Source organism: Leptonychotes weddellii, chromosome 5 (genome assembly GCF_054177405.1).
Source record: "Leptonychotes weddellii isolate Sample4059 chromosome 5, ASM5417740v2, whole genome shotgun sequence".
Taxonomy (NCBI): domain Eukaryota; kingdom Metazoa; phylum Chordata; class Mammalia; order Carnivora; family Phocidae; genus Leptonychotes; species Leptonychotes weddellii.
This window is the reverse complement of record NC_138373.1, coordinates 99,643,401-99,662,061: the sequence shown is the minus strand read 5'-3', so window position 1 is coordinate 99,662,061 and position 18,661 is coordinate 99,643,401. Positions and strand designations below refer to the sequence as shown.

General features: G+C 37.5%; 1 protein-coding gene and 1 long non-coding RNA gene across 8 annotated transcripts in view; one reads left to right on the top strand and one right to left on the bottom strand.

The window, feature by feature from the left end:
- Positions 1–10,519, top strand: part of SLC38A4 (solute carrier family 38 member 4) — a 68,472-nt gene extending 57,953 nt beyond the window's left edge. For all 7 annotated transcript variants that reach the window (XM_081821547.1, XM_081821545.1, XM_081821544.1 and 4 more), the window contains 3 exons: positions 4,520–4,664; positions 6,075–6,172; positions 7,605–10,519. In XM_081821547.1, coding sequence (XP_081677673.1) covers positions 4,520–4,664; positions 6,075–6,172; positions 7,605–7,706 — 345 coding nt within the window. In that variant the 3' untranslated portion in view covers positions 7,707–10,519. The remainder of the gene's footprint in view (positions 1–4,519; positions 4,665–6,074; positions 6,173–7,604) is intronic.
- The window catches only part of LOC145721777 (uncharacterized), a 58,689-nt gene continuing 49,707 nt past the window's right edge, over positions 9,680–18,661 (bottom strand). Inside the window, exon 3 of the long non-coding RNA XR_014145675.1 lies at positions 9,680–11,926. This is a non-coding gene — a long non-coding RNA (uncharacterized LOC145721777). The remainder of the gene's footprint in view (positions 11,927–18,661) is intronic.

The window sequence follows — 18,661 nt, the reverse complement described above, 5'->3', positions numbered from 1 at the left end:
TAAATACTGAATTTACTCATTCATTTTAGGGGGAAAAATAAGCAACCTAGTAACCAGCGCCATCCTGTACAGAATGTTCCATACGGGGCCCAGCATACGAGGACTACTCCTATAATGACACTGTGGTCACTTTAAATGCAGCTTGTGTGCTGAAATATTTTTTGACACATTCCTTTTTCATGAGTGCATGAAATCAGATCCTTATTACCAGGAGGGCCAGTATTTTACTCTTAAATAATATCTTGCCTCTCATGTGTCTGAAAGTATTTCAAACGACATGCACACAGCTTAAACCTAAAATCAGCTCCATCGTGGGTACAAGGCAGAAGACAGCTGTAGACAGAATGTGTACCATAGGGTAAGATTTCCAAGCAAACACTGTCTGTGAAGAAAGAATGTTGAAGCCCTTCTTTTTGTGTGTAAAGATATCACCAACTACTTTTTGGCACACAGCAGGCACTCCCATCATTATTGAATCAAAGTAATGTACAAAAGAAATCTGTTATGTGCTTCTGTATTGTTTTCTTCATAAGCCCCAAATGTAGTGCTTTCATGTTGTGGTCTTGGGAGATTAATGGACTTGGCCGTGGTCATGAAGCTAGTCAGTCACAGTTGACTAATGCAGTGCTCCTAGCAGGACCCTGATGGCTGGTGTCAAGATAATGGGAAGTGGAAGTCAGCCTTTCATCTACTGATGGTCATTTCACCTCAACATTTGAAATCTAGATCTCCCCATAGAAGCTCTTTCTCTCATGACAGATAAGGCACTGGTAGAAGTCAGACCATCAAGAAGAGTAGTAGGTAGGAAACCTCTCCATGAGATGAACCTTAGAATCAAGACTGACTAGGAGAACCAAATTTCAGAAAAATAACTGTTCTCCTTAAGTAAGAATTTTCACCCAACATTGACATTTATGAAACATTTTGCACCTCATTCTGTCTCTGATCTTACACTGTTACATTGAGATCATCTGTGTAAGTGCCCACCTTCTCCCCTGGGTCAAAAGTCCTGGAGGTTAGGGATGTGCTCAGTGACTGGCTCAGGAGCTCAGCAGTGGTTGCTAAGAAAAACGGTCTCCAGAGGAATCTTGCCTTTTCTGGAGATGTATAAACTGCCTTTTCTGACAAAAGCAGAGGCTGTTCCCCTTGCTGACATTTGCCATGAACTTCAGTTTGGGTGAGGATCTGGGCTAAATGAACCAAGCCTCCATGGGTCTGATGGAGGGCAAAAAAAGCCTCCTTGTCCCAGTCAAACCCACAAGGCTACGTTCAGACACTTTCCCCCTAAAGCGTGAGAAGTTGGTGGTGTGTTTGTTCCTTACGACTTACAGCCATGACTTTCAACGTGGCAAACACTGAGTCATGCATGCCAGGGTTCTCCTGAGGGTTTCTTTTATTAAGAAACTCTTGACCAATAAGAAATTTATTTACTTTGCTTTGATATCCCCACATACAAATAATAAAAACAAACAAAACCTAATCTAGTAGGATTAAAACCTCTCAATTTTAGGTATAAATTTATATTCTACTTCTTTCAACAAATGATAAGTGGGCTCTTTTTCTTAGGAACCCAAGAAGAGACAAAGGTGTTGCTGTTGTTGGGTGGTTGGATGGATTTTCCTTTGATTATTCCATTTATTATCTTTATTTTCTCCAGTTAGGTCAGTTTTTTCCTTCTTAATGAAAGACACACATTGAGTGCAAAAATGATTATCGAGCAAATGAATAAATGAAGTGAACTGCTTTTTCACTAGTGTCCCAACATTTCTGTTTCTAGTTTTGCGGTGGTGGTGGTATGGCAAGGTTGTCCATTATGGGACTGCACTTCCTTCCCAGAGACTGTGAACACCATTTTCAGCGTGTACTTCTCTTTATGCAGTAAAGTTCACACATCACCATGAAAAACAGAAAACCAGATAATCCTAATGAGTTTATTAAGAACACAGACTCACATTCCGTTTGCCATACCTTAAAAAAAAAAAAAAATCACATCTCAGATTCTCTAGCTATTTATATTTTACAATAGTGAAATCATTCTTTTCATTGATGCTGCCTTCAGATCCCCCATTAGATATAGGCATAGAAATATTGCAAATATTGCCATGAACTGGAATAGAGTAGTGATCCACAGATATTTCCAACACACTTGTCCTAAGCAATGTTACAAAGTGAAACTGTGATTCACTTCTAAACCATAGGATTGATTTCTTTTTTTAAGAGTTCAGACCTAACGACGGTTCCCACTTTCTACTCTGCCTCGCACTGGGTCCCCGGATTCGAACATAGCACCCCCTCACAGACTCCTATTCCGAATACACTCTCTGGAAATAGCAGATGTTTTTTTCTAGAGCTGCCAAGGACCTTTCTGGAATCATTCTGGGTCAGAGGCCATGGCCGTTGCTATGGACATTCGCCCCCGCCCCATGGCATCTGACCCACATTTCCAGGTTCTTATCAGTTTGTGTCAGTAGAGAAAAGGCGCTTAGATAAGTGGAACAGCAGGCAGTGCATTGTGGGAAACAGGCCAGACTTGCCTCGCTCCTGACATAGGTAAACAGAGCTGCGGAGGACCTATTGATCCAGGCTCACCTCTCAAGGCAGCATTTTAACATAGAATGACCAGCAGGTTTTCTTCTATTCTGTTCCATCACCACCTCCCACCAGCCACAGCCTGCTGTCTCCCAGTTTGCCCTCTTACTAGGAATGCCCTGGCAGCTCCAAATGCCTTCAGTTCTGTTGGGGATTTTGTTCTTCTTTCTTTGCCGTGAGGAGCCAGCTTTCTCCATTTGTTCTGACCATGATTCCTGTAAACCTTCTGTACTCTTCCATCATCAGGCCCTAGTCTTTCCAGGAGCGATGAGACCATAGGAAACTGCATTCACATTCAGGGACCCTGTACATATAGGTTTACCTCTAACTCAGCCCCTTGAATATACAGTATTATTTTAACAAAAGACAAAAAAAAAAACCAAACATACATATGACCTCTGCCTGATAATAACCTGCATGCTACTTGTTCATTCTATACATTTAGCACTTTCAGACAAATCCTTCAGCCATGTGGATGTACTGTAGAAAGCTCATTTTTAAGCCTAATGAGACCAGTTTGGACAAGATTGATTAAGCACGAATTGTGGATCATAATGTAGAATTTATGGGCAGCCGAGGAAAATGTTCTCAAACCATTTGCTTTCTTCAGCCTACTTTTCAGAGCGAGTTTCATAATTTTAACTAATCCAATTTTTAAAATCCTTTACAAAGTCACTCTTAAACCATTTCCAGAGACTATCTGGCTTGCCATTCTGGAAATGAAATTGCTTTTGAAACCTAAACAGATGGCTTTAAATTTTGGTGCAGTGGTATGAAAGGAATGTCCCATTAGACACTACAAGTTTTTGTCATGCATACATGTGTTTCTAAATGCATTTTACATTTTCTCTCTCAAATGAGTTCCCATCTCTCCACCAGTAAGAGACTTCGGAAGTAAAATTTTCGGAAGAAAAATCAACCCCAGCATTTCTAAAAATGGGAAATCCTAGCTTAACTGAAGTGTTCACTTAGTGGAATTAGCCTACTGGCTTTTCAATAAGTCAAAAAATGTCCTCTAAAAGATTCCAAAGATAAGAGTATTTTCTACTTTGTTAAGCTGTTCAAGCAGGCAGGGCATTCCCTCTGCCCACAAGGATCTTTTTATCCGGTTACAGCACAGTAACTTGAAAGGCTGCTACAAATGGAGCCTCTCTTGACCCTTCACTTACTTATTGTAGCTGCCCAAATAGGGCTGATGTCTGTCAAGGCTCCTGAAGGGAGAGCAGGGATTTGTCTGTTCAATTTAATTCAACATTTATTTAGTGCCTGCTGTGTGCAAGACACCAAACTAGAAACTTTGAAGAATGTTAAAATTATTAGGTCCTGTTCTTTGACTTTTGTGCATTTATAATCTATAATTAGGAAGGGGGGAGGTAAAAGGGAAAAAAAAGGAGCAAATACAAAGAGTATCATATTTTTAAAACATTATGTGGCAAAAATGCTAAATACAATACTAAATTAAAAAAAAAAACCCAGATTTCTAAAAATTCTGTTCACGAGCAGTATATAAATTAATTCAGTGCTTGCCCTTAATACGTAATCCAGTCTAAAGACACATGTTTAGAAATCAACAAGGGTTTTACCATGTCTCTAAATTCTATGCCTTACCTGTTATTTTATCTCTTTCTGAGACCTCTGAGAAAAAAATCTGAAAGCTGAGAAAGTGAGCACAAGGAAAATACTCTTTCAAACATATGTCAGCATCAAGGTTGCACAATAATATCAATGTACTTAATAATCGACCTGCATGCTTAAAAATGGGTAAGATGGTAAATATTATGTATATTTTACCACAATAATGAAATCTTGAAAGGTAAATAAGCATCGAGATCTTTTTTGGGAGAAAAAGGAAAAATGCAGAAGATGCTTTAGAGGGATGAGAATATTTGAAATTGTAGATAAAAATCAACTTTGAACTTTGTTGTTGCAGATTCGAACATCAGTGACCACGCTCTTATTTCCCAAAAGACCCTTCAGTTGGATAAGACATTTCTTGATTGCAGCCATACTTCTTGCACTGAATAATGTTTTGGTCATCCTTGTGCCAACTATAAAATATATCTTTGGATTCATAGGTAAGTTTGAGAAAAGCTTTTATTTAGTCAGCTTGGGCTGATACCTAAAGGGCAGACAGGGAGCCGGTGGATGGGAGGTCAAGGGCCCCTCGTCCATCTTAGGCTCATGGGATTCCTATTAGCCCAGCTGGGCTCCAGCTTGTCACCTCCCCTCCCTCACAGGTGACTCTGGAATTTATTCATAGGATCAGGAAAAAAAAACAAAAAACCTTAGAGGCCATCTAATCCAGCTGCCTTTTCTGACAGATAGGAAATTGAGCCCCATAGAAGTCAAGTCATATACAGCTTCTCCACCCACCCCCATCCAAAAGTCGAGCATTCCTATGAAATCTTTTGTAAGCATAAAAGGCGTAAAGCAAGAAGCAATTACCATTCATTTATATGGGAAAATTTTTGAGCATCCCAGACACAAAAAATAACCTCCTTGGGCTTTTCTGATACCTTAGGATACATATTGATAACAAATGCAGAAAGTAAATTGAGATAAAACAAAAAAAAAACAAAACAAAACAACAACAAAAAACACGGATATTCAGACATAGTTCAAAAGCTATGAGAGCTTAATGCCAAGATGGAGTGTAGCTCCCAGGGAGAGAACTTGGTGACACCACTCCTGCTGCTCAGGGTGCGCTGCCTCTATTCACATTCACTGCAGAACAAAGTCTGAAGGCTCTTTTCGCTTTTTTGCCTTTTTTTCTGAAAGGCAAAAATCCTCTTCAGATTTCTTTCAGTTAGTGAAAATGGGTACTAATGTAGGTCTTTCCTAAAAGCGAAGTGGCATAACATGAACTTTCAAAATTGGGGAATACCTGTGACTTGGAGTAGATCCAGGGTTTGGATTTAGGTCTTAAAGCTGCATCAAACAGTAAGGAAGACAGATTTTTATCTACAGGATGCTCTCTCAGCTCTGTCAGCATCAGCTGAGCATTGACGGTGGTCTTTGGAGGTGGAGGAGGTTGGTCTTATAAAGCGTATTCTCTTTTAACTGTGTAGCCTGTTAATTCAGTTTTCATCTCCTGATTGGAGGGACTACTCAAATTTTAAATACAATATTAAATTTTTTAAAAAATTAGGTGTGAGCCACTTGAAAAGCTAGAAGTGGATAGGAAGGGTATGTGATGAGCTCAGCTTCCTTAGTAGGTGTTTATATTATCAATTTCCTTTGAATTTTTAACAGGCGGCCTTTTATTGTTAATTGTAAGTTATGTGCACTTAGGATGCAACCATGACTTTAGGTATATTTTAAATTTTCTTGATAAACAGATATTTGAATAAGCAACCAAGACGAGTTGACGGTACTTTTAGTGCTAACATTAGGGTAATGTTAGATTTGGTTTCTTTAAAGTGCGTGACCTTGGGTCTCTGCCTTGCTGAGTAAGACATTGACCTGTCCTTTGCTTCTCTCCTCAGGGGCTTCTTCAGCCACTATGCTGATCTTCATTCTTCCAGCAGTGTTTTATCTTAAACTTGTCAAGAAAGAACCACTTAGGTCGCCACAAAAGGTTGGGGTAAGTAAGGCTTGCAATTTCCGCCATTTTAAGTTGCTCTTCGACTACTTAGAGTAAAACAGAAAATACACGATTCAAAAAAATTGGTGAAGGAGAACCAAAAATCAGAGATGGGCTGGAACTCTAGTGGAGAGAAAGCGGGGTGGATTTCTGGTACTGAGATGATTCCAGGAGTTCTTCCTTTCTTATTATCGAGTATCTTGTGTTGAGTCCTTCCTACCTGTCAAACACTAATGGAGTTTTCCTGCAGGCATACATGTCTACCAGTTTCCACTACCAAGACTGCAGCACTATCTACAGGAAATTATGTGGGAAGGAATTGGGCTCCCTGGCAGTGTTATGAGATAATTTAAACATCTTTAGTCATATCTGTTAGGTTTGTAAGGCCAAAAGATATTGCTTTGTTTCCCCCTCCATAGTGCCTTGGTGTAGACAGAGATCCAGAACAGAACCATTCCTTTTCCAGTTACTCTCTTTAGATATAAAATATAATATATAAAATATAATCTTATTAAACTAGAGCATGTTTCTTTTCCAAAATGATACTATAGAAACATATGCCAGAAATAATTGTTTTCCCAATAATTAAATATTATCAATGACTATTTAATAAAGTCTTCCATTTAAGACTGAAAAACAATGCCCCTTAGTGAGTTACACTGAAATTTGCCTGAGAGTCCTTCACCGTTCAGGACTGTTCAGGGACTTCACGACAGTTTGGTATCAAAAATTCCTCCCATCGTCTCACCCCTGAATACCTACCCTCTTTAGTCCAATTTGCTTGGACTTTTAAGCAGTGTGACCTTGGCAGATTACTTGTCCTGTTTGTGACCTGTTCTGAGTTTGACCAGATGTAAAAATGAGTAAAAGTGTCTCCTACGTCCTTTCTAGTGGAAAAAAAAAAAAAATGGAGGTTGATCTGAGTGGTAATATATATATATAAGGCCTCTTCTAGTGGTGTGTGTGTGTGTGTGTGTGTGTGTACACACGTTGCCTTTTTTTTTTAAGGAATGTATGATATAGATGAGGCTTTTGTTTTCATTTTATAAAATTTAATCCTATCATATACACTATGATACGCCCTTCTAGGGCTTGCCTTTTTTCACCTAAAAGATTGTGAGCACACCCAATGTCATTAAATCTTTTTCTGTCACTTGATTTTTAATGATTACAGGGTATTCTATCATTTCAATGTACCAAATCAACCATTTCTTTATTTTGAGGATTTGGGTTAAATCACTCCACTGGATTCACCCTCTTCTCCCAACTCGGGTTCTAAATTCACTGAACTGCTAGGCACGGACAACTGAGCTATAAGAATAATACAATTCAATATGTCAATCAGATTGCTACCTTAGGTAAACAACTTATAAGAGCAAACTGTGCGAAATATGGTTTCTGTGTGCCCTAACAAGTTCTCTCTGATTGACAGGCTTTAATTTTCCTTGTGGTTGGAATCATCTTCATGATTGGAAGCATGGCACTCATTATAATTGACTGGATTTACAATCCCCCAAATTCCAAGCATCACTAACCCAAGGAAAAATACTTTTTCTATTGGAAACGGTTGCAAATTATGCTGCAAAAGACATTTGAGTTCTATTGATTGGAATGTTATTCATAGGAAATAACAGGAGGATTCCAAAGATGTTTATAGTAACATCACCAGGCACCTATGGAAGAGAAAAAGCATCATTTGTGTCAAGAATGGCTGTTTATATGTTTAAAACCTGTGGTGCGCATTGCTACCCATGTTTTCCCAGAGCAGTATAAGAGGATGTATTTTTGCTATTGTGCAAACAGAATAAGGGTAGCTGCAGGTAATGGTCATCAGATAATACCCTTCCCTCTTCCCCCCAAATTACAAAATACTTGTATTCTTGGAACATCAAACAAAAATGCCCTGGTGGCAAAGCTTTCTAACTGCTTAATACCTTCCCCCAATCCAGCACCCAATACTCTGGGTTAATTGAATAACAGAAGCAAAAGGCAGGTCCCTCGAACTGTCCCTGTAAGGTACATGAATGATCAGACAGCAGGCTAGAACATCTTACTCTCGCCAGTAAAGGAATATCTTGCCCATTTTGTTTGTGACATTGAATTAGTGACTTCTTCATTTAATAGATTTTTTGGTAAATGTTAAAACATCTGACTAAACACAGGCATACCTCGTTTTATTGTGCTTAGCAGATACTGAGGGGTTTTTTTTGTTGTTTGTTTTGTTTTGTTTTGTTTTACAAATTGTTTCGCGGCCACCTTGCATGGAGCACCATTTTTCCAACAGCATCTGCTCCCTGTGTGTCTCTGTGTCACATTTTGGTAATTCTCACAGTATTTCAAACTTTTTCATTATTATATTTGTGATGGTGATCTGTGATCAGTGATTAAGACTTGCTGAAAGCTCAGATCTGGTTAGCATTTTTTTGCAATAATGTATTTTAATTAAGGTATGTACTTTTTTTTTTTAGACATAGTAGGATTGCACACTTCGTAGACTATAGTGTAAACATAACTTTTGTATGTACTGGGAAACCAAAAAATCCATTTGACTTGCTTTCTTGTAATATTTGCTTTATTGCCGTGGTCTGGAACTGAACCTGCAATCTCTGAGGTATGCCTGCATGTCTTAGGATCTGTCCCTGTAAGGTACATACATGAATGATCAGACACCAGACTAGAGCACCTTATTGTCAACAGTAAAGGAATGTCTTGCCCATTCTGTTTGTGACATTAAATGAGTGCCTTCTTCGTTCAATATATATATTTTTTTAATAAACGTTAAAACATCTTGCTAAACAGAGAGAGGGGCTTTATTTAAATGATAGAGCAACAACAAAAATAATGCTTATTGCTAAACTGCCTGTTCTGGAAGCGTTTGCTTTTCAATATTATTCCTAGTCCTCTTGTCATGCTTTTGTCATTGAACAATGCTCTCCCTCTCGTCTTCCATTGTCATCCAGAATTTTTAGATAGACCACAATTCATGTGGAGCTACATTACCCAGTATTGTTTGATACATTTTTATTTGATAAACATTCAGTGCAGGAAACTGTGATTGCTATATGTTTATGTATATAATCTTATTCTGTAGTCCTCTGAACTTTAATGTATGGTACATTTGATTTTTATTTTTTACATGTGTAGCTTTCTCTCTTCACAGTCAAAATGTTTATACTATTGAGGGTGGGGGCAGGGAATTAAGTTGATGGACTCAGAAATCCATTTGTATGTATCTGTCTATTGAGGATATTTTAAATTTGAAACCTAAGTTATATATAGTTCAGTAATGCTCTCCAATGTTTACAATAATAACACAATCATCCACAGGAAAATAAGTTCCTTGTTTGCAAATAATTATCAGTACTAAGGTTGTTCTTTTAACTTAGCATGTCTACATAGGATTTAGTTCATTTTGGTTTGCACAGGAGTTTGCTGACATTCATTTGTCATTTAACACAATGTTAAATGGCTTTCCATAAAAACAGAAGTGCTAACACTACAGAGAGATGAAAACTATTATTCTTGATCACTTCTGCAACACACTTACATGAAATGGATTTAAAAACTAGCACTCACTGCCTAGAATTTCTGGAGTTTGCCACCTTCCCCCTCCAAGTCAGTAGCAAGAACATTTATTGTATATTTTTATATTTTAGTAAAGCCAAGTATGAAATACAAGTATCATATCAGTATAATATTAAATCATATTTCAATAGTTGCTTTGGAATGTGCCTTAATATACATTTGTTTTATGTATCATTTTCTAAAGGCATAATACTGTCAAATGGTGCACTTTGTTATGGAAATTGAGCATTACTAGAAACTATCATAACTTTTGAGTCATTATTATAACTTGCCAAAGAGCATCTTCAAGATAGGTTTCCATTTATGTTCACCTAAAGAGTGTATCAAAATAGAAAGTGGAAAAAGGTACCTTCTGAGTATTAAAACAAAAAGAAAAAAAGGTTTAATCTGAATGTCTGTAAATGTAAATATCAAAGATTAATTCAAAAGAATCGGGAAAGTATAAAATTTGTATGTATTTTGAAATGACTAACTTGAAAATATCGACCTCTGTAATTATACAGATATTCAAGAGCAATACTACTGTGCCAAATAATGAAGCACCATTTTTCTTCTCATGGCCATTTTCAGGATTAGAACTCACACAGACTGCAGGGCAGACTTACATATGGTATCTTGTACCGGTTAATTTAACCCCATTTATGAACAGATAAAAATTTTATTTTCTTATTTCATTTATAAGATGGTTCAATGTACTGGGAGGCTTTTTTTTTATTACAGAAAGTGTATATTGGTATATAATAAATGAACTTTTCAAATGACTATGATTTGATTTTTTTTCTGTTGTTGAAAGCTATAAATTATTTGTACATGAAAAACATCTCAAGTCTAAATATGGTCTTCCGTCTATTGGCATATGTTCCATTTTCATTGTTACTCTTGATATGTAAATAACCTTGATAGCTGTCACCAAGAAAAATAGTTGCCATCTTCTTTTGGCAAAATACACAGCTAATCCTCATTTTCATTTATGTCATCACATACATACCTCCTAGAATGGATGTGGGAAAATGTGTCTCTTTATGGTTAATTAGGGAGAATTCACTTGGGATGAAACAAGAATAGAAGAAATATGAAAGTAGTCAAATAAAGACATGGAAGATGTGGAAGAAGGAAAGCAACGTGGGAGTGCAGAGGATTGGGTCGAGACTGACTGGTGGTGGGACTGACAGTCCCTGTACTAAGTTATGCGCCTGACTTTCTAGGAAACTTCCAAGTAGTTCTCCAGAGTGTTTCCACCATTTTCATTTACCAAGAATATATATGGGCTCCAGTTGTTTCACAGCTTTGCCAACACTGGGCATTGTACTTTATAGCCTTTCCCGTGGGTGGGAAATGGTATCTCTTTGTGATTTTCATTCCATTTCCCCGGTGACTAGTGTTGGAAATTTCCCGTGTGTTTCATGGCCATTCAGGTTTCCTTTTGTGAAGTGTCTTTTCCAGTCTTTCACCCATTTTAAGAATGAGGTTGTTTGTCTTTGTATTGTGGATGTGTCAGCTCTTTATATATTCCCGACGCATGTCCTTTGTCAGATGGCAAATATATTTTCTCAGGCTAGGACATGCCTACTCATTTGCTGAATGGTATCTTAATTCTATCTTTCTGGGGCCATGTCTTTATAGCTTAAAGCTCTGTAATTCCTGTCTTACTGAGATAAAATTAATTAGGATGGTATTGTTATAATTAATGTTTAGATTTTCAAATAGGAGAGTAAGTCTTCTTTTTCTCTTTTTTTGGGGTGGGGGTGGGTGGTATGTGTTCTTGCCTTGTAGTCAGCTTTACTGAATACATGTGAATATCATTCTTGTTTTATAGATTACAGGTAATGGACTAAAAATAGCCTTTGCTAAGTCACTTTGACTCTTGGTTAGGAGGCCCAGTCCTACTTACATAGGCCCAGGACCTCAAAAGCCCTTTGTGGCTGCTTGTAATCAACTTCATCAGTTTCCTCAGCCCTTGTTATAGGCACATCCAGATGAAGCAGAAGAAATCACTCCATGCGGGTCTTATGCACCAGCTTGGAAGTTGTATCATTTCCTCTTGACTCTGTTCTCATCCATGTGGGAAGCTGTTCGCAGGGCCTTTGCTTCTATGGCATGTACTCTCGTGACTATCTTTTCCCAAGAAAATATTGGGTACTAATTATTCAATAGACCATATTGAAGAAACTGAAAAAAAAAATCAGTTTAGAGCCTTTCTTCACACCACACAGCAAAGTGGAAAAACGAAATAAGAAAGGCAATACATAAGCAACAGCATTTTAGGAAGAACGACGTGACAGCTGCCTGAGGGAGTAAGACACGGTGGAGGAAATTACAAGGCCAACAATGGATCATGGGACTATACAGCAGTATATTAGAGCAGTTAACAAAACACCAGCTCCTATAAAATACAGGCCAACATGTCCTTAATGTAGGAAGATATAAAAACCAAGAAGGGAACTATTAAGAATCTAATAGATGAATGGGCAATGGATATGAGATCACTGAAGAAAAATAAATTGTTTGATCTCACTAGGAGTCAAAGACATGCAAGTAGGGGCGCCTGGGTGGCTCAGTCGTTAAGCGTCTGCCTTCAGCTCAGGTCATGATCCCAGGGTCCTGGGATCGAGCCCCACATCGGGCTCCCTGCTCCGCGGGAGGCCTGCTTCTCCCTCTCCCACTCCCCCTGCTTGTGTTCCCTCTCTCGCTGTGTCTCTCTCTGTCAAATAAATAAATAAAATCTTAAAAAAAAATAAAAAAAAAAAGACATGCAAGTAAAAACACAAGTACAATGGTTTTGTCTTACTAAATAAGAAAATTTTTTTTCTAAAATAAGAAAAGTTAATCCTTTGTGCTGGTGAGTGTGCGGAGCTGAACACTTATTCAATGCTGGTGGCAGAAATCTTGGCTCCGCGTCCCTGGAAAGCATGCTGGCAACACTTGAAGATCCCTAAGGATGTTTGTAGTAAGGAGAACAGTCCCCCAAAGATCTAATCACATGAGCCCTCAAAATCAGAGAACTTTCTTCACCTGAAGTCAGAAAGAGTCAAAGCATAAGAGGGACTCAAACTGCCACTGCAGGGCTTAAAGATAGAAGAGACCATGTGGAAACAGAAGGAAAGGAGTTCTGCCAACAACTTAAATGAGCCAAGAAAATGGTTCTCCTCCTGAGCCTCCAGCTAGGAGCCCAGGGCACCACCACTTCGATCTGAAGCTTGAGAGACCTTAAGCAGAGTACTCTGCTAAGCCAGCCAGACTTCTGACCTCCAGATCTGAGAAGTAATGAAGGAGTGCTGTTTTAAGCTCCTAAATTTGTGAAAATTTGTTACCGCAACAGGAAACTAGGAAATACAATGTTCATGGTTTTTGATCCACTAACTTCTTTTCTAAGAATCTATTCTTAGGAAGAAATCAGAGAAGTGAATTCACTTATGTCCACTAATGTATTCTTTCACCATATAATGAGCTACATTTTTGAAGCATTCCAAATGTCCAAAACTGTGGAATGACTGAATAAATTCTAAGACCTTCATAGGCTGGAATAGGACATAGTCATTAAAAATGTTTTTGACTAGGGATGCCTGGGTGGCTCAGTCGGTTAAACGTTTGCCTTTGGCTCAGGTCATGATCTCTGGGTCCTGGGGTTGAGTCCTGCATTGAGTTCCTTGCTCATCAGGGAGCCTGCTTCTCCCTCTGCCTGCCGCTCCCCGTTTTTGTGCTCTCTCTTTCTGATAAATAAATAAAAATCTTTTAAAAAAAGGTTTTGAATAATCACCAATAAAATGAAAAACTATAGTATAACATTAAAGTGGAAAAAAAACGGGGCGCCTGGGTGGCTCAGTCATTAAGCGTCTGCCTTCAGCTCAGGTCATGATCCCAGGGTCCTGGGATCAAGCCCCACATCAGGCTCCCTGCTCAGCAGGAAGCCTGCTTCTCCTTCTCCCACTCCCCCTGCTTGTGTTCCCTCTCATGTTCCCTCTCTCACTGTGTCTCTGTCAAATAAATAAATAAAATCTTTTTAAAAAAGTGGAAAAAACAAGAACAAATGCTTCATTATACCAGTTTTACATATTAAAAATGCATGGAATAGAAAAATAGAAATAGGAAGAAAGGAAATAGACATAAATGATAAAAATAGATATCCTAGGTAGCAAGATAATAAGTGATGTCAGTCTTCATTCTCCAATATTTCTGTTATTTTCTAAATTTTTTACAGAGACTATATATTCTTTTATAGTTATAAAAAATGTAGAGAAACATTTTTCTATCAATTTATATTTTCTGGAAAAAACTAAAACATGCTGCCAATTTCTATACATTTTTATATTTTCAGCTGAGTCCAAAGGCAGAATTGGATGAGAGTATGATTCACAATTAGGGAACAGTCATTGATGACTGAAGCAGAAGCTGAAAGGATGGGGCAGCACCTCTCCAGAGGTGGGGCATGTGAAGGACTTAAAGAAGAATGGGGTAGCATAGCCAGTAGACCAGAATTTCAGATCCATCCTTTGGGCAAGTCATTTAATTTTATTGAGCTTCAGTTTTTTTCCTTTCTGTTGGTATAATTTCTGTGTGATGCAATTCCCAAGATGATTTAGCTTGGAATTCATTGGAAATTAGAAAGCCCTTATAGCATAGTCACATCTCTAGTACAAATGCTTGATAGTCATAAGTCAAGGATCACCGGAGAGCTCCAAAGCACCTTGCAGCAATAACGTCCTGAACGTGAGTTAGATTAAGTCAAATGCTTCTGGGGAATACTCCGCCTTGCCACTCAGGCAGAATAATTTTAAAGGACATTCAGTGTAAACCATGCATCAGATACTGTCCTAGGCACAAGAATACAGAGTAGTCCTTGTTTTTAAGGAGCTTATAGTATAGAGGAGGGGGCACATGTATCAAATACTTATAATATCAAATGGTAAATGTTCTACTATATACTCAGGATTCCATGGAGCCTCTAAGGGGAATGCTCAAATCAAGCTTGGGGAAAGAAGAGTAGTCAGATTTCAGGCAGCAGATGCCCATTTAGTTGAATCCTAAAGGACACACTGAAGTTGTAAGGCAAGAAGATGGAGAAGCAGAGCGGCATGGACAAAAACATGATTCCTCCCATGACTCTCCACTCCACACATACACAGACATATATATGCATACACCTTCCACACACTCTTTATTAGATTCCTTTTGCTGCTGTAACAAATCACCACACACTTAGTAACTTAAAAGAACACATTTTATTATCTTACAGGCAGCTCCAGCAGGGATCACTAGAAACCCCAGCAAAATCATATAAACCAAGCAGACCAAGTAAAACAACAAAGATTCTTAAAATTAAACTGATTAGTACTATGGCCAGAAAGTAGGCCAAGACGTGTGTGCCAAATCTAAACAGAGTGACTGCTTGCTACAATAAGAGATTTTAATAGAATGTCTGATAAACAATTGAAAACCATCCACCATACCAAGAACCAAGAAAATTACAACTTGAATAAGATAAACTGATGTGAACACTGGGATAAATCAGATATTCAAATTACCTAGCAAGAATTTTAAAGTAGGCATCCTAAAATTGCTTCAATAATCAAATTATAAGTTCTCATGAAACAAATGAAAAAATAGAACATCCCACAAAGACACTGAAGCTTACAAGAAGAGAATCAACTGGAAATTATAAACTGAAAAATATAACAGAAATTTAAAGAAAAATTCATTGGCTGTGCTCAGAATGGAGATGGAGAATTAGAATCAGCACACCTGAGTAAGTATCAATAGAATTCATCCAATTTGATCAAAAAAGAGGAAAGAAACTAGGAAAAAAAAAAATAGAACAGAACGGGGCTATAGACCTGTGTGACAAAAACAAAGTTAACATTTGTATTAACAGAGTCCCAGAAGGAAAAGAGATGGATTAAGGCTAAAAGACAATTTGAAGAAATAATGGCTGAGAACTTCCCAAATTTGGTGAGAGATACCAAGCTACTTACTTAAAAAGCTCAGTGAATTCTCAAAAGGAAAACCCAAAGAAATACACACAAATAATCATCAAAATTTCTGAAAACTAAAGATAAAGAAAAAAATCTTGAAAGCATCCTGTGAGAAACACATTACCTCTAGGGGAACACTCATTTGAATGTCTAAGGATTTCTTATCAAAACACATGGGTATCACAAAGAACCAGCACACCATTTTTCAAGTGCTGGGAGAAAAATTTCAACAGTAAACTCTATATCCAGCAAAACTATCTTTCAGGAATAAAGGGGAAATAACATTCTTAGAAAAAGGAAAACTAAGTGAATGGTTGCAGGCCTACCCGTAAAGATGCACTAAAGAATGTTCTTCAAACAGAAAATGATAAAAAAAACAAATGTTAGAAAAATCAGGAAAGAACAAAGGAAAGACCAGAAATATGGGTATATACAATAGACTACCCTTTTCTTCATGAGCTTCATAAATATGTTTTCTGATTGAAACAAAAGTTATCATCACCTAATACTCAAGGCAATGATTTTTTTTAAGTGGAGAAGGTAAAAGGGACTTCTAGAAATTAGGTTTTCACAATTTGCTCCAGGTGGTAAAATGTTGATACCAGTACACTGTGATGAGTCTTATATGTATCCTACAATACCCAGAGCAACCGCTACAAAAACTATACAAAGAGATACACTGAGAAATGCTATAACTAAAGATGAATTTCTCAAAAATGTTTAAGTAAACTACGGGAAACCAAAGAAAGAGAAACAGAGGAATGAGAACGAGAAAAAACAAAGAGACAATCATAAAATGGCAGACTTTAGCAATAACATCAATAATTACTCAAATGTAAATGGTCTGAGTACACCAATAAAAAAAAACAGATTAAAAGAATAAATAAAAATGACCCAACTATATGCTGATAAGAAACTCACTTCAAATTCATTGACACAGGTAGGTTGGAAGTAAAAGGATATAAAAAGATATACATGCAAAAAAAAAAAAAGAAAAGCAGGCTTTGCTATATCCACATTGGATAAAGTAGACTTCAGAGAAAAGAAAACTATTAGAGACTAAAGGTGTTCCTTTGTTCCTTTTATTATGTATCTGACAGGGGTGATCCAGCAGGAAGACATACTAATCCTAAATTTGCACACACACCAAATAGCAGAGCTTCAAAAGACATTACCTTCTCCACTCCTTTTGTCTTTTGAAACGAAAACTAAGTGGAAAAAGATGAATCCACAATTATAGTTGCAGACTTCTATACCCATCTCTCAGAAGTTGATAGAATTATTAGACAGGAAATCAGCAAAGATACAGAAGATCTGAACAATACAATCAACCAAAAGGTTCTAACTAATATATAGAGAATTTCCACCACCAGGGGCACAGTACTGTTTTGTTTTGTTTTGGTTTGGTTTGGTTTTGGTTTTGGTTTGTTTTTCAAGCATGTAGAGAACAGTTACTAAGATAAATCATGCCTTGGGTGGCATGACCCTCAACAAATTAGAGAATTGAAATCAAACAGTGTGTTTGCTGGCCATAATGGAATCAACTAGAAATCAAGAGCAGAAAGGTATGGAAATTAAGTAATACACTTCTACATAATCTGTGGGTCAAAGAAAAAGTATCAAAGGAAAATTAAGTACCTAGAACTGAATAAAAATGAAAAACCAACATATCAGAATATAAAGGATGCATCTAATGTGGTGCTGAGAGAAATTTGTAGCACTCAGTGATTATATTAGAAATGAAGAAAGGTCTCAAATCAATAATTTAAGTTCCTACAGTAAAAAACTAGAAAAAGAACAAAATAAACCAAAAGGAAGCAGAAGGAAGTTAATAAAGATAAGAGCATATATCAGTGAAACCAAAAACAGGAAAATAGAGAAAAATCAGTAAAACAAAAGCTGGTTCTTTGGAAAACTCCAAATTGATAAACCTCTGGCAAGACTGATGAAAATTTAAAAAAAAGTAAGCATTATGTCTCAATTGGCAGTTTTCGTCTTCTAGTCATATATGAAACAATGGTGCATCTTAAAAATGTAAGAACTCTTAAATTTAATAAAATATACTTTTTGTAAAAAAAAAAACAACAAAAACCAAAAAACAAAACAACCTTATTAACATACTTTGGTGCAAAGGATATGGTTTTTTTGTTTTTGTTTTTAGAGTTTCTGTTCATAGTACAAAATGTTATGGTTACCATCACCGTGTGCCACTTGAATTCTAGAATGGTTGTCTGTGTACGTACGCATGTGTGCATGTGGTCTGGATAGGTCCAGGCCAGACCAAAGGAGGGTTATGAAAGATGACCAAAGAAAACCTGAAATCGCTGCAATCTGAATTATTCCAAACCAGTGTAATTTTGGTCAAACTGGTTAGCTTAGTGGACTCATAAGAAAATATATCTATTTTGCCAAAGGGAAATTGAGGCTCCAGGAACGACAGGGTAATAGTAAAATGGCCTCCACATTGCACTTGGCCTTCCTGGTCTCTAAGTCCTAAGCCTGACTCAGGCAGTGTGTAGCTCTAGCAATACGGCTCCTAGACAACAATCTTACGCTTAGTTTGACATTCAGTTTAAGTGTCCCTAAGCTGAAGCTTTTCCACCAGCCCTGGAGGCACAGGGAGCAGGACAGAAACCCAATTCTTCCCTGTTCATCATGGTGCAGCCTCCCTGGCACTGGGTCACAGAACATTTTACCAGGGTCATTTGTGAATAAGCTACTCAAGAATGACTGTTGGAGCCAAGATGTCCATCGACAGATGAATGGATAAAGAAGATGTGGTATATATATACAATGGAATATTATGCAGCCATCAAAAGGAATGAGATCTTGCCATTTGCAACGACGTGGATGGAACTGGAGGGTATTATGTTGAGTGAAATAAGTCAAACAGAGAAAGACATGTATCATATGATCTCACTGATATGAGGAATTC